This window comes from Netta rufina, assembly GCF_964035555.1.
Source record: "Netta rufina genome assembly, chromosome: 3".
Taxonomy (NCBI): Eukaryota; Metazoa; Chordata; class Aves; order Anseriformes; family Anatidae; genus Netta; species Netta rufina.
Genome location: NC_140125.1, coordinates 56,723,906 through 56,745,615, shown reverse-complemented (window position 1 = coordinate 56,745,615; position 21,710 = coordinate 56,723,906). Strand labels below are relative to the sequence as shown.

At 40.3% G+C, this 21,710-nt stretch overlaps 1 protein-coding gene across 4 annotated transcripts in view; it reads right to left on the bottom strand.

Moving 5' to 3' along the window:
* The window catches only part of ARID1B (AT-rich interaction domain 1B), a gene marked incomplete at its 5' end in the record, with an annotated part of 322,379 nt that overhangs the window by 38,625 nt on the left and 262,044 nt on the right, over positions 1-21,710 (bottom strand). For all 4 annotated transcript variants that reach the window (XM_084284568.1, XM_084284570.1, XM_084284569.1 and 1 more), the window contains one exon: positions 3,561-3,706. In XM_084284568.1, the coding sequence (XP_084140694.1) occupies positions 3,561-3,706 (146 nt within the window). The remainder of the gene's footprint in view (positions 1-3,560; positions 3,707-21,710) is intronic.

Sequence of the window (21,710 nt, the reverse complement as noted above, 5' to 3'; positions counted from 1 at the left end):
GTATCTGTTTTTAAGAGTGTCCTTTTAATTCCTTTACTTTTTTTAGAGCTTCATGTTGTAAGTATTCCAATGTTCAAAATTTACTGGGAATAACAAAACCCAGAAAAATGAAAGGTTTGGGTAGAACAGAGGTATGGCCAGTATGAATGCTCCAAAAGAGGTTTTGGATGCCACTCTGTGCGAGTACAATATTGAAATCTATGAGATACAAACTCCATATTACTTCTTTTTAAAGCTAATTTTCGCAAGAATTACCAAGGTTAGCAGCGTGAACTTGTTATTTCATTGATGTTGGTTTTGCAAGTTTCCTTTTATTATATTTTTATTATATTTTTAAAGCCCAAATTTAAAAAAACAGAGGGGAAAAATATATAAATTATGTATGAGAATGTGAACCCCTGTATAACAAGAGGACAGTGGAGTTTATACCATTTCTCTGTATGGCAGCTTGTTTCATAATTGTGGGAGGATTCTGGCACTTGTTCTTGAAGCTTTTGGTATTGTTATGGATGGGATACTCTATCAGAAGGATCCGTCTGCTTTAATCTCATAATTTCTGTGTTCCTAAACTGCTCTACATCATCTAAAGCTGGTGATGTGTTCTTTGATCCACAGTCACTGCTGAAATACCAGGATGTTAAACTGCACCACGCTATTCCTTTTGATAATGATATTAATTAAATAATAATAATAATAATAAAATAAGGTCAACTGGTAATGAGGAGTTATAAATACTAATAAAAACAGGTGGCAAAAAGTGTTATACTCAGCTGTACTGAAGCTCTACAACCACGTAAATTCCAAACAGCATCTGCAATCTTCCTGTGTTTTACAGAGCAAAACCTAAAACTGACTGCATTTGATTACAACAAATAAACCGAAACCTACCTTCCATCCCCAAAACAGGCAACGTAATTGCACTCTCAAACCCCAGAAAACCAAGAAATGAACTTCTCCGTGTTGCTTACCTTATTTTTTCACTGGCCTGTTACTGAAACAACAGTTGTTCATGCTCAGTGCATGTCAGAAAGGTAACCCTCTCACTTGACTCCACCAGCAGCTACTGAGTTGCTTTTTTTGGCCCTACACACTGACTGAACCCTGTTTTTCCTGGCTGTTGTGGCTTTAAACTAGTGGGAAAAAGAGCCAGATAGCAGCGTTGGTCTTTGTGTCACAGATAATGCTGCTTTCGGCCTGTAAGCAGGCACCATCTGCATGTTCTCCATCTCATCAAATGCAGTGCATGGGCAAGAGCGGAGCCTGCAGTGCTCCCCCGGCTCAAGACAATATCATTTTAAGTCCTGTATTGACACTTGTCTTAAGCTCAGCCCTTCATTTCTTTGACCCAAGCAGAATGACGTGTCAGCATATGGGCAATGGCAGCGTTCCCACCGCATGTGCCCCCAGCAGTGTATCCACGCCTCATTTTCTCTTTTTTCCCCTCTGCACCGCCACGCTCCGTGCTGTTGGAGGCCAGCCGTGTAAAGCAATAGAGTGCAATCTAGATGCGTGTCTGCTCACACACAGAGGAGAGGAGGTGCACTGAACTCCTCCGGTTCATCTCATACTTACTTTCTATTGGGTAATCTTTGAATTAATAAAACTGGAACAAAAGAAAACCTCACAAATGCACTGGCAGAAAAAAAAACCCTGATAAATGTTTAAATTATTAAAAATCCAATATTTCAGAATGCATAACACAATAAAAAGAGTATGACTACCCCATACAAAAGACTGCTAGGATAAATGGCCTTGCATTGAACAGATTTCCACTGTATGAAATAACGAATGGCTGAATTATCTGAACAAAAAAACCTCTGTGAATCTTCCTTTAAACTGGTTATTCCTTAGGAATACATAAATCTTCTTAGGCAAGGCACTCTGCCATCTGTTTGCTGTTGGTTATTTTTGCAGCTCTGGGGGCCAAAGGAAAAGGGGGAAAAATTACTTCTGCTAATAGCAAAACAGAATTTATAGCACAGTTTCAATGCTCAGAAGTAATTTTATTTCAGCAAGCCAGACAAAACACATAACTACACAAACAAAACATAATATTACCTGGGACAGCTCTGGTGGGGGAAAAGCAAGCTATTATCTAATGGTCTTTTCAATAGCTTTTCCCTCTTCATCCAGACAGTACAAGTGTGCTGTCTGGACTAACCAATGGCTTTCAAGCAAGACTGAAAAAAGCCCTTTTGGTCTTTTTTTTTTCTTTTTCTTTTTTTAAGATTAAAAAAAAAAAAAAAAAGCTTGCTGATTAACAGCTTCTATTCAGTTTCTTTTGCTAACAAAGATGTAACATCATATTCTCGAAAAAGTAAGACACCCTCAAGTATCTTGGGAGCTCCTAAACACAGGAAAGAAGCCCTCTGGACATACTAGACACTACAATTTCACATGGGCCATTTTCTGCCTAAGAAGCAGAGGCATATGAAATTGAGAGGAAGGAAAGGCAGGGAAGGAGGCAAAGGATGAAGGAATGGAACAGGCTACATGGTGCAGAGAGGAAGATACTGAAACACAGGCTCTTGGCAATACGCAACTTAAGTAACAAGGTATCTGTAAAGAAATAAACCAAGTAGAAGCACATACAACTAAGAAATCAAATCACCTTAGCATAGCTCTTCAGCTTTCAAAAATACTTTAAAAAACTAATTTTCAAAAAAGGCTAATGTAATCAGTAAAGCATGCACTGAAACTCCACGACTGGAAGATCCACCTTAGGGTTACTGAAACTCCATCCGAACCCTCCCTCACCAAAGAATTGGTCTTTACTGAAGTATGATCTCAATAGGAGATAATTGTTAGGACGTGAAGCTGAATAAGGACAATGAAGCGTATTTGCACAGCAGTATATTCACCTGTCTTCGAAGACGCACAAAAATCTGTAAATAATTCTGAATTCACAAGTCACAATATGACAGATAAATCCAACATCTACGTTAAATATGCTTTGTTTGCAGAAGGAAACTATGATTAAATTTCATATACTGATATTTAAATAAGTAAGTGAAGAAATTCTATAGATGGTGATATGAATTTTGGAAACAGAAAATAAGGCCTATATTTTCAGAACAGAGCAATTATTTTAAGTGCCCAACTTACAGCATCTTCAAGTCAGAGCAGGTGCACATCTCTGTTTTTAAAAAACAGCACCACATTAAATAACTCAAATTGCAATCTTAGGAAGCAAGACACTGAAAAGCAACAGCAGCCTCTTCAGAGATGAGGCTTTTCTCCTTCCCCCTCTTGCAGACACACACACACACAAATATACATAATACTTGCTAGTCAACACCTACGTCAAACTGGGTCCGAGTGTTGCTATAACTTTCAAAACATTGTACTCATCTACATGCTGTGCGAAAGGACTTCATGAAAAATGCATGAGTTACTGTGCAAAAAAACGCAAATACCTTAGCCTAGTTTCCAATCACTCCAAACTACCCCGGTAGGGGCGAATCGAATGAAGAAGGCTATCCTCTGCCATCAGCTCAGGGCTGGTACCTTTAAACAAGTTTTTGGAGGAAGGCCACTCCTGAAACGCTACCCACCATTACCTGTGGAACTGTTCACCATGTTAGGTGCCATGCTGTATGGAGGAGCCTGCGGGTTCATCAAGCCAGAGCTGTTGTTCATCGGCTGCGTGTAGGGGGAGCTGGATCCCATAATACCGCTTTGATTCATGGCAGGAAAATTGCCTTGCCTACGAGAAGAAAAAGCACACACACACAGTCTCATTACGCACCTCATCGCTGAAGATACTGTGGTTTGTCACAGAATACATCTCCTATTGTTTGCAAATAGCTAAGGAGAAGGCACGCAATTAGTTCATTTTACCTACATGGGGAGCTATTAGTCTTGAATTAGTCACTGTGTATCTGAGACAGAATTGGACTGAACATAAATTTCAAGAAATGTATATGGTGTTTTTATATGTCACAACCTATCAGCACAAAAATACAGCTCATATTATTTACCCTAGACAGCAACGTGATCAGGAGTCAAAATTAGAACCTAGGTTTGGTATATAAAAATTTCAGAGTGAATGAAAGTTTTGACCATTTAACAGAAATCCTTGCCTGCCATGGCTCAAAACGCAATGAAATGACCAGAAGAAAAATGGGTGCCATAGAATCTCTTTCAGATCTCTTTATCTGATGTTATCAAACACACCTTGTTTCCTGTAAACACTGCCAGTCTCAGGGTTCAAGAGAGAAAACCAACTGCATATGAAAAGTTATCTTGAGTGTAACTTCATGACCAGAAGTGGCATTCACAAAAGTCCCAATGAAATCATACAAATGTAAATTCCTGCTTCTCTTCTTCAAAACAGAGTTTTTTCTTAATAACACAACAGATGTTCCTGTTTCCGGTACTGATTTAGGGCCCAAAGTCATAGTCATTTAGCAAATGCCATTAAAATGACCACAGACCTGACTGCAGCACTGAATAAAATACCCATCTTGTCTGTGCTGTTCAGGTTCAACCTTCCAAAAAACTATGTACGTACAATGCACTGTTGAAGGAAGAAACCTTTCAAAACCAAAAAGTTAATCATGTATCTGTATGATGCTATCATAACAGAGCTTTAAGTTTGTCTGAAAAATGGAAGAAATTCTCCACATCTTCACATGTGAAGATTTCAGATGAAATATTTTTGAAGACTAAACCTTAGATACTTTTTAGAACTTCGGTAGCTAAGTACACCTGAAAATGATTTCGCAAACTGTTTAGAGAAACTGAGGTGCAAGAAAGAAAATAATCAAACCCAAGTAAGCAGAGTAATCCAATGCAATGCTTCACTCAACCTCAAAAATAGCCTTTTGCTCTTTTCATTCACAATACAATTACCTACCTTTTCTTGGTACCATTAAAGATGATATAGTTTTATGATACCTATATGAGTATATAGTTATATGTATATATTTGTATGCATAAATAAAAAGACATGCACAAATATACTTACTTTTATACTCATAGCCTATATAGGAAAATACAAAATTCAGACCTCTTTCTTCAATGTACCCCTGTGAATTTATGGTGTTTTTCAAAGAAGTAAGATTAAAAAGGAAGCAACCCCACCCCCCTTCCCCTTCCATAGCTTTGGTACCTGTCTGCTTTTTTCACCCCCCAAAGAAAACCAGAACAATTTAATGTTATTAAATAATAGGCAGTGAAAGTTGTTGTAGGAAGACACAGTTTTGGTATAAATTCTGCTGTTCATTATTGTACAGTATTCAAACAAAATGGACAATCCCCCCCAAACCAACAACCCTGAATTACTTCAATGGCTTCTCGTCTTCCCCAAACTCAAGGCAGGTTCTTAACACAATTGGTAGAAATGGATTTTTTTTTTCTTTAGGAGGTAGAGAAGGAAGACCATTAAAGCACTATTTGGCCTAATTTTTCTTGGCACATTGTGAATTTCTTCAAAGGAAAAGAGAATGTGTTATCTAAATAAAGCATCTTTTTCCAAGTCAGTTTTGTCCTTTGCTCTCTGAAGACAAACTTTTCTTCACTCTTGCAAAGAGGCAAAGTCTTTCTTTTGATATGAAGGAGACAACTGCCATACAATGTCATTTCCCTGATGAAGCTTGTAATGTGTAGTGGAGGGAAAAGATTTAAAATGCACAGTGGTGCAATGCTCCAAGGGAAAATTACAAAGGGAAAAGAGAAGAGGAGGACCATTTGGCAACAACTTTAAAAGATTTCAGTCATACAAGCAAGCTTTTCTTATGTAAATATTGTATCTTCCTATACCCCTCCCCCTTTTCTAGCTGAAAATTGTTGTATTTCAACCAATGCAGTGAACTGAAAAGTTCTTTCCATGCTGGATAAGTGAGCTCCTTCCCATTACTGGGAAAAGATATAAGCACAGATGAAGAAAGTGTGCAAGTGCATTTTTATGTTTTAAAAAAGAAATAATAGATTTTGAAAGGTTCTTTTATGGAGTGAGGATGGGATTCTGGAAAAGACAGAAGTCTCTCCAGGTATCTGTCTCTCCAGTGTCCTTCATTTGCTTTAAAAATACACAGGAGACTTGTACCTTGCAGGTAAGCTGAAATTGGTCTCGACCTACTAATATTTCAACGCTATTACTTCCTATAGCATGTATATCTTCTAAGCTGTGGGGCTGTTCATTGTCTCAAATTGAGGTACAACCTATTTCATGTTACCCACTATGGACATCAATCTCAATTGTAGCTCATGAAAGCACACTGCTGTACAACAGCTCTAAATCAAGAAGTAGGAAACTATTTCCAGTTTAGACAGAGTGGAAATTAAATAAAAGGAATATACTTGCTTTGGCCAGGACAGCAAGAAAACAACCAAAGTCTAAAAAAAATTGCTTCCGTACCCTGAAAGACCTGAATGGCAGAGCCTAATTCTGAAATTTCATCTGGCAAGGCAATGACTTTCCCTTTCATCCTCCCATGTAATGCCACACTTAGAAGGCAGACGGCTCTCAATCTCTAGAAAGGGCCCCCAGCAAGAGAAAAGACTCAGCACCATCCCTTGCCCAACTTCATTCTTCCCCCATTCCTTATCACAGCACTGACCAGGGCATGCATGAGCTAATTCAGCAACTTCGAAAGGCGACAACCTGTAAAAGTAAATATTAAATTATTCTGAGATTGGGTGCAGTGTGCAGTACAGAGTTCCTCCACATATTATTCTGCTCTATGATGGCCTGGAATGGAAAGTTTCTTTAGGGAGAAATAATCAGGTATTACTTCAGCCTTTAATTCTCACTCCACAGTGGGCCTCCTTTGAGTAAAGACTGCCAACTGTGACAAATTGTGCTGCATCAGTGCTATAATATGAAGTGGAGTCCATTAAGAACTGAGCTGAGATCACCAAACTCATTTTGATTAACCTCCAGGTCACTAAACACTTATAAATATGTTACACAGCAGCTGCTAAACATATTTATATATGCTTAAGGTCACAGCATCATCTGTTGGTTGTTGGAGTTAAGTCAAAAATCTTATGTTTCCTTCTGTGCTGCTTTTAGTAAAGGAATATCCAACACACTATTTAAGAAGTAGTTATCTCAAAGTATACTACCAGACCCTCTCCTACACCTCTCAATTCCCTCCCCCATTTTTCTGGAAGGCTAAACAAAAATGAAGTCTATTAAAAACTGTTTGCTGTACACGTAGTGACATCTAATGGCAAAAATTCAACTGACTGGCTATGAATTCTATAGCTGAACAAACCCCATTAAATATAGGACTTCACAGTATTTACCACATAAACGCCAATGGCTGGGTTGCTTAGGAATAACACAAGTGATAATTAGGAATAATAGGAAGAAATTAAGAAACAGTTACGTGAGCATAATAAAAAATGTCTTCATGGTGAGATGTGGCTATCCTCCAAGGGAGTGAACTAAACCCCAGTACTTGACCCTTTTGCACACAGACAACACAACACATTAGAAGATGTAATGGTCAGAGAAATCCTGCATTATGTATGTGCTAGATGACCTGTCAGGTATTTTCCAGCTCTAACTTCTCTAATACTGTGATCCCAGATCATTTATTTTTCCCCATTTAGATGAAAAAGCAGCTGGCTAATACAAATTTAGGATTATGCTATCAGTTTAAACACCATACTTAAGCCTACACATTTCTTCTTTCTGCTCTACTGTTACAAGATGTCCATGTGTTCTGCAAATAGATGAGATTAAAAATGGGAAGGGGGTAGGATCTGCTTGCTACTCTGTTGTGAATTTACTAATTTACAGCACTTGCATAACATCAGAGCCAGTTGATACGCTCGAAGAAAGGGCTGCCACCCTGGGGGACCTAGAGAGGCTGGAGGAATGGGCTGACGGGAACCTTATGAAATTCAACGATGACAGGTACACCTCACAAGGAAGAGCCCCCTGCAGCGATGCTGGCCGGGGCTTGACGGGGGTGAGCAGCTTTGCTGAAAAGGCCCTGGGGGTGCTGGCAGACAGGGAGCTGAGCATGAGCCAGCAGTGTGCCCTGGCAGCAAAGAGGGCCAGCAACATCCTGGGCTGTGTGACCAGGAGCACAGCCAGAGGTGAAGAGAACTGATCTTCTTCCTTTACGCAGCACTCACTAGGCTGCATCTAGAGTATATCACCTCCCCAGTAAAGGAGAGAATGATAAACTGGAGTAACTTTCACAGAGGGCCCTTAAGAGCAAATCCTTTTCCCAGTGAAAAGTCTGGCATTGGATCAGGTGGCCTAGAGAAGTCATGCAGACTCTGTCCTTGGAGGTTTTCAAGACCTGAGTGGATAAAGCCCTGAGCTCTCAGGTGAGCCTGCAATGAGGAAGAGGTTGGACCAGACACTTCCTGAGGTCCCTTCCAGCCTGAATGACCCTGTGGCCCTTCACTGTCATCTTCATTGTGCTGCTGATGGTCTGGTATACTATCAGGTCCAAAATAAAAATGGTCAAATTCAAAACATTCCCTTTTAAGAAGGTCGTGTTCTGCTTTTTTGTTTTCCTTCATTTGCAATCTACCCGAAGCTTAATCTGCACTTAATCTATTTTCTCTGCAAAACAAGTAGCACCAGATCTAATTGTGACTTCTGAGCTAATGCAGAAGTCCACGTATTTGTAAAGAGGGGATGACATGCAAGATCTGGTCATCGTTAAAAAGCACAACAACGAAATTGTAAGAAAGAAAGAAGAGCACTGACAGTACAAAGAAGCACACAAGTGATCGCAGCTGCTGAGCAGTGTCTCTCATAGCGGGATGCCTTTCTTTAACTGGGCCCGAAATCACCAGTAGGTTAGTGTGGTGCCTCCAGCTGCCACACAGAAGTCACTCTGTGGCACTGAGCACCTTGTGTTGAACGCTTGTTGGTATCTGATTTAGCGTCTCCTTAGAGTTGCCATCTGATGAAGGATTTTATTGTCATCTTCCTCAGATTTCAACAGGCAACTGACTACAAAATGGAGCCCGGAGGCAGGTCCAGCTTAGCTATGGACCTCCCTTTCTCAGAAGGACAAGAAATGAAAACTCAACTTTCTGTATGGAAACACATCCAAGATACAGACGTGGGGCCTCTCAGCCAGGTCTGCCCAGGGGATGGGAGGGATTCACAGGGGAGCCTCAAAAGCAGGGTGCTGTAAGAGAGGGGCCTTCCCTCAGCTCCACTGCTTGGGCGCGCTGCCAAGGGCCGGCCGCAAGGCTCCAGGCTGGCAGCATGGGACAGAGAGGTGACAAGGCAGGAGTGGTGTTGGAGGCGTGTGGGGCCCACAGTTGTCTCCGTGGCCATGTGGGGTGGGAAGGGAGCGGCTGCGGTCTCTGCGAGGCTGGCGGTGCTCCCGGGGCAGGGAGCGGCTGGTGTGAACTCGCCATCCTTGTCCCAGCCTCCGTGATGGGCCGGCAGGGGACACCACCAGGGAGACCTGCAGGAATGAGCTCTGGTCGGGAAGAGCCGCCACCAAGTCACACTTGTCCCAGCAGCCACAAGCTTGCACCTAGGATTATTTGGACGCCTCTGCATTGTGCTGCCTGATGCTTTCCACAGTACTGTGTAAGGCAGCGATTTCCCTCAGCTATCCAGCCCTAGGCACTGGACCTGAAAAATTACCCTCTTATCGTGACCTGGCCACCTGAGCAATTGGCTGCTGAGGGGGAAAAAAAAAAAAAAGAAGAAAGGAAAAAAAAAGGCCCACAAGATCATGGGAGTTTGCCATTCTCGCTCCAGATCTTTAACCTACATTGGTTTTGCAACGAATGCACTGTAGCATCTCCGGGGAGTAATTTGTGTAAACATTTTAAAAGGAACATTTTTTTTTTAATGCTGACACACTGCTAAGGTGGCTACTTGATTACAAACTGTGAAAATGACTGCGTTAGGCTGCGCTCACAAATCACAGTGTACTGACCAAATTGCCCTGTGCTTATCTGTGCCAGGTCTGCAGCACGACAATATTTCCTCTCTCTTTTAAATGTCAAAGTATGATTTGGGGGGTTGTTATTTAAACACACTGACCCGCACAATAACTAGAAGTACTTTATTTAAATCTGTCTTGAGCTGGGACTAGCCTTAAGCGCTTATAATCTGTCATACTTTGACACCAAATGGATTATTATAATGAGAGTAATTCAGGAGTGAGACCTGCAAATGCTTTCTCCCTGGAGAATTGACACGTAAACATGTGCATGCAGATACATATGCTCTTTTGTTATGGATTTTCCTTCTTGCTGTATTATGAGCTTCCTTGGAGAAGTGAAACCATTTCTGTCATCGGGGGATAGGGGAGAACTGGAGGAGGGAGAAGAGAGCAAGGGAATATAAAAAGCAATGTTGCTTGCTTTGCTCTGCCTGGAAGTTCATCAGTGAGTCATCACTGTTACCAAAGGCCAACACACACGAAATCTGAATACTGTCTTGAAAAGCTATAAAAAGGCATTAAAGGCAATTCCCATGTAAATAAAACAAACACATTCAAAATACCACATATGAAAGCTAAGTATCTTCCTCTCTCGTTAGCTGCTACTATAAATGTACTAACCTGGATTTCCATTTCCTCCCTTTGTTCAGCAGGGAAGCTCACCACTTGCAATAACAAAGTTTTAGAAAAGCAGCCATGAAAGCTGGTGATGTGACAGGTGTTAGCTCTGCCATGAGGCTTTTGATGAAATCCATTTTTCAGGTTAGAAGGAGAAAGAGAATTTTATACTTATGTGTGTGCATGCGTGAAAAGGGAGGCCAAGGCTCTGAAATGCACATGACACTGACAAAACACCATGAAACAAAAATGAAAAATCATACAGATTTGTACTCTGTGTGTGTGTGTGTCTGTCTGCTGACACCTGGTACACAGAATGAACACCAGACTGTTCTGTACAATGACAAGACCTAAAAGGCAATGCTAAAAATGGGGAATAATTTTCTAGCATCATAATTATATGATAGTGCACATCACCTTGTAATCCACTGCATGCAATCTGACCAAGTAAACTGCCTCTTCTTGGTCTGACTGATCTAAAGATTATTGCATAGCATACATTTTTGGAAGAATAGCAGAAATAGCTTTTCTAAATATACTCCTTTTCTTCTGATTATGCAAATATTTTTGCCTTTAGCATCATCATCATTATTTATATTTCACTAAGAAACAGCCAAGGAGGGAAAAAGAACTAAAAAATTAGTTTCTCCTATCAGACTGATTTGATGCTTAGTCCCCTCAGAAAAGCAGCCACAAAACTGTATGTTTGTTTATGTGCTATTATCATCACATTAACCATTTTTGCAGTGAAAACATCTGCCTGACAAGCTACCTTTCTTGACACTTATTTAAAGCCCAATAAAACATAAGAGTGTCACACCGCATCAAACACTGGAAGAGCAACAGAAGAGGCATATGTAATTCATGAATATTGATGCTAATAACAATACAGCTACACAACATTTGTACTGCTGAATGCAAGTTAAAATCAGAATAAATGTCTCTATCCCATTTTACAGATAACGAAAACTGAGGAAGAAATCCAAGATTAGTAAGAGTCTAAAATACAGCCAGAAGAATACGAAAGTAGTTGAATACAATGAGGAAAACAGCACAAGCCCACAGAAACAAATCCTTAACTTCATTTGATCCTATTGATATAAGGGTGTGTGACTGAAAGACATGATGGATATTTAGTGAAATACAGTAGTATTTTTTTTTTATAGAGCTCCTTCTGTGTTAATTAGTCTTTTTGGTCTGAATTTCACAGTGACTGCAGCATTTGGTCGCCAGTCTTCAAACCCCCAGGGATTCCCTGAAATGCCTTTATTAAACAGCATTCTTACAATTGTAGCAAGACCTCCACACTTGAGTTTATTTGTATAAGAACAAAGTCCTCTGTAGTCATTGCAGCCTCTGCTAGATAAATGCAATATAATGCTGTGTGACAGAAAACACAGGACTACTGAAAAGCAGGCCAAGTCCAATGGCTTGTAATCCCATCGAAGCTCTGCTCTTAGTGACCCCTGCCTACCTGCCTGACAATGTGGATTTAAACTGCAGCTCTCAAGGCAGCTGCTTGCACCTGTCCCCTTCAGATAGAATGTCTCTGCACTAAAAGGAGATGCATTTCTGAGCCCAAGTGTGTGATGGGTGAAAGAGGGATGCTGTACAGCAAGCAGAAGCATGCAGAAACTGTGTTTCTAGAAAAAAAAAGAAAAAAAAAGTAAAAAAAAAAAAAAAAGAAAAAAAAAAAAGGCCTTCTATGCATGATGCAGCCAAGCTGAATCAGAATGGCATGAAGGGTGATTTAGCCCGGTGTGACTTGATATCAAAGTGAGGAATGACTCATATGACTCTCTCACTATGTACCTTCTATTTTTGTGCATGTTTATAAATAGCTTTATTAAGAAGTCGGAAGGCCCTATGAACTCTCTCCCAGAATGATGACTTGAAAGTGGGTAAGAGTCTGTTCCCAGTACACTCATAGCTAGGAGGTCACCAAAGCGTGGTGCTAAAAAGCTACAGGAAGCTAAGGACACACTGTGTATTTCATCGATTCAGGCTCCTCTGGTGTGGCACCACCTCCGAGAGGCTTGACTCCTGTGCTCCCTGCTCTTTCATCTTGGGATGTGATTCTCTTGCTGCCTCTCACCTCATCCTTGCAACGCTCAGTCATATTCTCGTACTGCTTTTGAGCACCACTCAGCTCCACTGAGCTCACTGTGCTGGCAACCAGCTGAAAATCTAATAAAATCCTGATCATTTCATGCCAGCTCCTCAATGTATCTTTTCATAGTAAATGTCATCTGGCTGACAGCACGCTGAACACAACTGTGCATGTGCAGCAGCATGGAGAGGAAGTTCTCCAAAGGGATTTCCCAGCAGACACATTTTCACTTACCTATCTTTGCCCAATAGCCTGGAGCTATTACATGTTTATCAATATTATTACTACCACTACTACCATCAGTCTCAGCATTTTGGCACTCCAGACAGTTTCACAACAGCAGTGTGGTGCATATGTCAACATAGTTTCAGCTGGCTCTTTTCTTCATCTTTGGCTCAGAAGATGCCTGAAACCTACTGTGACAACTGCAACAGGTATTTAATGTGTTAGTGAAAATGGTGGCTCTCATAAAAAAAAAAAAAAAGAAACAAGAAATAAAATAATAATAAAAAAACACTACCTTACTGCTGTTAACTGTTTAATATGATTCTTACAAAGTTACTTGTATGGCAAATTTGAACAGATGCTCCCCAGCCGAGCTCTATTACTGAAGTGAAGGGCTCTTCCCATTCATATTTCCCAAGGTAGCATTGCTAAAAATTATTTAATGTTCTTTCAATGATCACCATTGTAAAACAGCGTAAAACCTTAAAACCACTGTAAAACCTGAAACCCGCCTACCATTTTTTATGTCTCTCACTTTCTGTTGCAAAAACCCTAGACTGTTCAGTCACAGCCTTGTACTTGCAGAATATATGTGCCAAATCACACATGGCAGTCATGGCATTAGCTTTCTTCATGAGTCCCATTAAACAGATGGCTATTCTCCTGTTTTCTTCTGACTAGTTCTGTGATTTTAACTAGTAGACAAAAAGACAAACAAAGTGAAAATCTGGTTTCCTCACCTGAAGCATTTCTTGCCAACCAAAGAATGAGCATTCGACCTAAAGTTCTCCTGTATTCTTTACTTTTATATAAAAAATAATTAATGAAGTACTCCATTCTTAATACCCTGAAGATCATGTTTTGAAGTACAGAATTTCTAAGTAACGTCTGATTCAGAGGCAAAATGTTAATAAACTAGAGCCCTACACTGCTATTTTGTTTCAAAACAGTACTTCTACAGAGGACAACAGCTCTCCTAAATAACCAAATCAAGCCAAAAATAATCCTGACATGATAATAATCAAATTAGAATCGGCTCTGAGACGACTGAAAATTCTCATTCGTGATTCTGAAAATCACCCTTCCTTCCCAACATACTCCCACTTTCACAATTTACAAATTGTTACTTTCCAAAGGAGGGAAGGAGTAGGACTCTTGAGGTCTGTGGTTAATCTCTAATGGCATGAACAGCATACAGCAGTCTACTTGATTGATGAGTAACCAAAATAGAAAAAAACGTCTCCCCAAATCACTGGTTGCCTGCATGAGCTCTGCAGTATGGTGACATTCAGGGCTCCAAAATGATGGATTTACCTTTTAGTGAAACAAAATTCCAGATAAAAACATATTTCTCTCAGTCTCCCACAAGAAATGGCTTTGGTTGGCTCAGCACGTAAAGTTTCTTCCCATCCTTACACAATTTTATCAGCGATTTTGAGCCGATCTACAAAATGCATCTTCATTTAAAAAAAAATAATCAGAAAAGAGTGTTTCCAGCTTCCCCTTTGCTATAGTAAATGCATACAAGCTAAGTCATGCTTCACCCCTCCTAATACATTGCAGAAACAATCCAAGTATGGTTCTGCTTCACAAAGCAAAACATGAGGAAAGGAAGTGCCCTTTCAAAAAAACAAAGAATAAAACCCCCATAGCTTGATCTAAATGACTGTTTCTTGTGAAGACAGAAGAAGCATGGGCCTAGAAATTACAGTTACAGGAATCATTAATATTTGGACTTCAAATCACACACAAAGTTGACACAGAGAGAAAATATTCCACCCCTTGCTGCAGCCACCCCCAGGTGGAGCAAGCGCAGGAGGTGCTCTCAGCTCACAGCAACACCATACAGTCACTTCGGGCAAGAGGCAACAGTGCTTCATCCAATTAAACTATACAGGGACCCTTTTTATTTTATTTTATTTTATTTTGGAAGCCAAAATGCAGTTTCACTGACTGGAATTTATTGCTTGGATATTCAAAGAATACCAGATAGCAAGGGAGGGCTTATTTCAATGAAATCTGTCAGGATCCCTAAAGAGATCTTTGGAGGGGTGGGATGGGGGGCAAACAACCCGACACCTTGAGGCTTGGGAACTGGGAATGGGCTGAATTTGAACAGGAGTGATTCCTTCCCGGTAACTGCATGTGAATGCTAACTAAAAGACTGGGCAGAAAGAGCCTTTCTGCCAGGGGCTTATTTCAAAGACAACAGATAACGCACCCCAGCGCTGGCTCCAATTATGGCTTCCAGTCCTATCTTGGCCTCGTTTACTTTGGGGATTTCACAGTGGGCAGCCTTTCATCTAGAAGAAGCCTGGTTTGAATAAGCAAAGAAACTTGAATGAGTACTTAACCTTCCTGCACTCCAGCGCACTTCCCAGCAGAGAACAGCACCTCCAAGCTTAAGAGGAAAAGGGAAAACAATGGAAAATACATGCTCTCTCCAGGGATTAAAGACATGAAGTTTTATTGTAGCACTTCAAGTCTTCCTGCTACATAACTACAGCTTTTTAAAATCACAATTAGAATTTTAAACTCAAAGTTTCGAGATCAAAAAGGGTAGACTGGAAAATACTGCATAGAAATTGACAGGATCTAGGATGTTAAACATCTGAAAGAGTTCTGTTTTTTATTTATATTATTCTTTTTTAAAAATTTATTTGCAATTTTCGCCTTGATCTTTTTCCTTTTGACATTTTAATGCACCGTGTCCATTACTATATTTCCTCACCAGTACCTTCTAGTCCATCAGCAGTGCTGCATTACCCTGCCGTTGGAGAAAATAATATGGAAAAAGTGCTTTGCTGGCACCAGCGACATGGAGTATGAATTATACATACATAGCAGCAGAGAAACGCTGATGGAAGGTTAGGCTGTGGATGTGTGCGAGCGTGCGTGTGCATATATACACACACAGGCTGTAAAGAAGACATATAGAATACATGTTTTTATCTTATTTACACTAATTTTAACTGTCTCTGTACAACAGAAACCCTCTAATATCATTGCAGCTTTTTGAGATCAGTTTGAGGACTGAATACAAACTTACCTATATTATTTTCAGCTCACCACGATGAGGCTGTAGTATGTACTCTCACTGTCCTGAACAAGTACTGAGAGCCAGTCATGGGCTCCTGGCATGGCTATGGGCTTAATTATCCATTAACTATGGACAAAACAGTATGCCTTTTCATTAGAAAGGAAAAACATCTGATAAACTTAAGATGATAAAACAAATATTTTAAAGATTTCATTTTATAAAGGGATGGATGTAAAACCTATTCATATACAACTGCACACATTCCTCATGGGTAAGACTAAAAGCAACTATATATTTTTTCCTCAGGTTGTGGGATCTCTGCATGTGGGGTTCTCCCAAAAGTTTCGAGGCTATTGGCCTTGGAGTCCTTTTTATACTGAAGCTGAAGGAGCTTGTCAAAGACCTACACAAAGGGTAAGGAGCCTTAAGAAGATGGCAGTGGGCAGGTTGCTGCGCTAGATTATTCTACCAATCTCTTTGCTTCCCCCCTCGCCAAGTAAATAAGCAGCAAGAACTAACATCCATAGGCAATCTGTCCTTCCAGTGTCCTTACACAAAATGCAGAAAGTAATCCTAGAAAGACTGCCACTAGATTGCCACTCTTGTCAAGTGTCCCCCAGGACTTTACTTATGTCTTTACTTCTCTCTTGATACACCTAATACCAAATTCTAGCACAGAATAGAAAGTTTTGGGTTCTGTGACTGAAGGGCAGATTGATCAGCTAGTATGATCCTGCAGCCCTTGTTTTCCCTGAATTTGGGGGAACAACTCACGTCAGAGCCAGCCCCGTGGCTCCAAGAAGCCTTACTTAGTGGTACTAGACTCTAAGGGCTTCAGTGCTCCTGAGGACTTGTCAGGTCAAGCTGCCAGTGAACTAAAAATCTGGAAGTTAAAAAATCTACTTCTCTGCAGCTGGACGGGAACTTCAGAGTTTTTATGTTTTAGAATCACGGGAAGCACACACATATATGTATCATCTATGATTACTCACCTTTTGTAATGCACTTTGCTCAAATTATGGTGAACCAACTGCTGAGCAGTTTAGACAGAACCACATTTTAAAGTGCCTAAAAATATGTCAAAGCAATGCAACACCATAGATTACTACAGAGACTGAACACCATCTCTCAGGTGGCATAGGGAACAGTGAACAATAATGTTAATATCCATCTTAGAGTTAGCAACCCGATCACCAGGATTTAAAATGGCCAGAGGTTGCAAATAGCTAAGCTGGATCCCAATTCCTCTCTTTAATAAACTACTATGTCTAAATTGTCTTCTCTAAAATCAATGAAATTGAATTCTAAATTCATTCAATCTATATTTAAAAAAATTGCTTTAATTTACAAAATTGGAACATGCAATCCCAAGAAGCATATTAAAATAGAATTCACTGAGTTCAGAAACACTGCATTCAAAGATAGGATTGCTCCTCTTGTAGGCACATCAAAACTCATTTTAAAGTAATTAGTTCAGGTATTGATAACTGTAGTTGCACCAGCAAAAGGCTCACTTACCCATCCAGTTGGATGTGTACTTTACTGCCAGCTAGTACAGAATTAAGTCTTCCTAAGGCCACGCTGCTTACAGTGTTATTAGATGGCTATTTCACAACCATTTCTTTTTCATTTCCATTATACCACAGTCACATCTTCAACTGCTAAGACATACTCCGAATGACACTCCCTGCTGGCAGAGACGTACTGAACATGATGTTGACAAGCATGTAGCTCCAGAAACGTCTATTGACTTCACTTGTCAAACTAACAATCAATTCTCTTAACGTCTGTACTGCGCATTTACTGTTGTAGTAAACATAAAAGCTCACAGTGAACACACAGTTCCCAGAAGTTTCAAGATGGGCATCCACAAACTGAGGAACTCATAACTGGCTAGAGTTTAGAGAAGATACTGGCTAAATTTGCTGCCCTTCACATCCCCACTAGCAGAGAAAATGCTATCTTGTTTGTTTAAAATGCTTGATTTTACTGAAGGATCACTGCGTTGCAGGTCTGTACACACATAAATACTTATATATCACTATAAATATATCTATCGTTGCACAAACTATAGTGTGCTAAAAGATTTAATGTTTTGAAACCATCTTGTCTTTAGAGGTCTCCACTGAGTTGTGACCTCCAACAACAGAACCAGCCCCTGGTGTCCTGGGCAGCACTAACAGAAGTTAACAAAAGTATTTGCTTGGAGTTCAGTGGATGTATTAGGCCCTCAAAGTACAGTCTCTATCAGTCAACAGGTGTGTTGCAACCAAGACACAAAAAGGAAAACAAAATTTTGCAGTTTCTTCACACTGTCTTCTTGAAAATAAGCAGAAATACAATACAGTGTATTAGAGAGTTATTTTGCGTTGCCTGTTGCAAACTGTTACCCAGACCATGCTTAAACATCCTTGGCAGTGTGAAACTACAGATATTGCTGGTCCAACAAAGAGATCTCTGAAAGACTTCTCTTTCTTTTAGCCTGACGTGAGATCTCATGTGGGAAATGCTAGCCTGGGTGCACAGGAGGCTAGTACATTGTAAAATTTTAGGTTGCAAGAAAGGTGTTCTGTGGCTGAAGGAAGCAATCCAAACTTAACATAGAGCTGATCTCCTGATGAGGTCAAAGGCTAACTCACATGGTGTAAACCTACCATCTTCCACATCCACTGCTTCTATTTTCATATTTTTATCTTTCCTAAATCAGAGTAGTGGTCTGTGCTGATGATGATGCCTAGGTATAACCAGCTGACACTCAGATCTTGATCATCCAGCCCTTGTTAACTAACATTGATTTTCTGCCCCAGTGGAAGTGATTTCATTCTGATGCATGCCATTTAAATTCATTTTACACAGCTGCTTAATGTGGCTTGGCAAAGCAGAGGCAAACCAGCTTTCTATGTCTAAATGAGACTCCTGAGTTGGTAAAGGACAAATCCTGTGGATTAGCAGCTGAAGATAAATTTCTCTCCCCTATTGATACTTGGCTACTGATTCAACAAGTTGACCTTGAAGGGGATCACCACCAACTTGTACAGAAATACTGCTGTGTAACCATGACTCTGACACAACCATTTCATTTTCCCCTTAATTCCACATAGAGGGGTGTATTTTGTGGTAATGAAAACCCAACAGTTTGTGAACTCCACAGCTGAATCTTATCAACTCAAGACATACAAAGAAAAAGCCTGGATATTATTCAAGCATTTTGGCATATAACAGTAGATGTCTTTTCAATTAGAGAAAATAGCATGGTGCAAGTTTTCTCCCATTTCACTGATTTTTGCCTTTTAAACAGAAGAACCAGAAGACTTCTGTTTTCGTTTTTTGTTTTGCTTTTTTACTTTTTCATGTGCACTTACATATATGAATGATGTTATTAATGAAAAGAGAAAAAACAAAAAAAAACAAAAAAAAAAAAAAAAAAAACAAAAAAAACCAACACAACACAAACAAAAGCAGCTATAGAAAACTGGTGATTAAAACTTGTTAATAACCATGAAGGCAGCAGTAATCTGGGTATTACAGATTTCCTACGGAGGTAATAAATGAAGTAATCTGATGGCAGGGAAGTCCATGAAACATGAATCTCGAGTGAAATTAGACAAGGTTGTGAGCAAGCAACAGGATAGAAATCCGTGCAGATACATTCTCCCTGTGTTTTAACTTATAACATGGTTACAAAATCATAGTTGGAAGAACTTTGCTGAAAAAACAGTAGCTACATTTCAGGGCATGTTTTGGTCCGAATACCTAAGGCTCTTAAAAATCCTTCCAGCTACTGGCTGAAATTTTTCAAAGATGTTCACACTCAATTACAGTGCAATAAAACTTCAAAGAAATTTCAAAACTTCAAAATCCCATTAAGAAATCCTGTCATCACTTCTGCAGTAGATCATGTCAGAAAGGTATCACACTTTGGGGGAGTGGCTCACTGCTGAGACCATAATGACAAAAACATTAACAAGTCAGGAGAATGATGTTTGCACAGCCCTGCTGTGAGGCAAAATCATGGGGTGTCCGCCAGCCCTAGCCTGGCTGGGATAAGCAGGCGACCTAATGTATGGTGGCCTAAAGCAGAACAAAAGAACAGCCTCTTTGGATTTGCTCGGTATCACAAATATGAATCACTGACAAGTACTTTCTTTCCATGTACAAGAGAAGGAGGACTTGCAGGAATTGCCAGAAGCCATTGTGCTTTCTCCCCTTCAGATGGCTTGAGATTGAGGGGAAAACAGTGTGCTTGCAGCCTTGTGGCATCTGAGGGGGGTGACAGGTTTTGCTCAATTTGCAGTTTATAAATGGCCCCATATATAGCCAGTATTTGCAATAGGTATTTGATGACTGCATTTCCTCTACAGGTGCTGGATCACTGGAATGAGCATTCTGTGATGAAAAGGCTCCGAAATGGTGTATTTTTGCCCAGGCAAAGCTAGAATCCAAAAGCAGTTCTACAAAACTGACTTGGGAGGAAGGTGTGAGAGATAGGAGTGGCGATGGGTTAATCTAGTTTTTGATCAAACACTACACACTATGCCCGAAGTGTAAGCTGAATCACAACCAAATACCTTGTACTTATTACAAACCAAGTCTTGCTGCAAACACCAACAAATATGTCCTTTTCCTTTCATTATGTGATTATAAAGAAAGTGTCCCTGCAGCTGCAGCGATGGCCCATTTATTCCTTCTTGCCTGACCTATCAGCTTACAGCCTAACCAGGCAGCCAGAAGCAGACTCCTGTAAATCTGACCAGACAGGCCCGTTAAAACACCCACCACAAGCAAGAGACTGCTGGTTCACAAATATCTGCAGAAGCATGGTCTATTTTAAAGGAGCGTGGTTCTGTCTCTCAGAAGAAGAACATGAAGTACACTAAATTTACTGTTATTGTTTTAGAAGTTTGCTGTTGCTTATCGCTAGAAGCCACCTGCCTTCCAAACTCACAAAGCAAGAAAGCAACAGACAGGGGGGACACATTAACTTGCTATTTTTGTTTCTACATTGTGCCTTGGAATCACAGCAACTCTGGTGTCCAGAAACACTGGTCTTGAATAATAAATACCTGTATGTGTGTATGTGCACATGTGTATGCATATGCATAAATGAATGCAAGATGCTCGATATGCACACGCATAAACTCGCTTACCAGAACAGTGCAACCAGCTTTGTGTAATTCTCAAATGTAATGGAACATCTTTTAACAAAAAAAAAAAAAAAAAAAAAAAAAAAAGATAATAAATACAGCAGGAATTATTTCAGTCCAGGGAAATGTGGAAATTACTTCATCCGAAAATTTCCCAGAAAATATGATTTCACTGTAAGTACTCAGTCATCTTAATAACCATGGACAGAAAAATGCCTTTGCCAAAATCCACGCACAAATGGCAGTGTGCAGTTATGCTGCTCAAAGGGGAGACAAGAAGCCAGACAGTGGCTCCAGCCTCCAAAATCCTGAATTTGCAGGTTCTCTCATACAGATGCATAGGTGGCAGTTATCAACTCCAGATAACTACACATTGATTTTATGCCTCCTTCTGCCTTTCCCCTCCAGCTGCTCCCCTCAGCATGCCTGCCTAGGAACAGGAACATCCCATAGAAGAGAACTGTCATCGTGGCTGCCACTCACACGTGGGCAGTTAGCACAAGACTTGATGGGCAGCTTCATAAGCTTCCTTACTCCCTGGCAAGGGCAAGCTGCCAGGGACGTGCTGGCCCTCTCTCTACCAAAGATCAAATACACATATCCAGCTCATGGGTTTCAAGTTGTACAGGGCTTGTTTTCAGCTCCTAATGTCACCACAGCCCTGTGGGTTTTCCTAAAGCCTACAG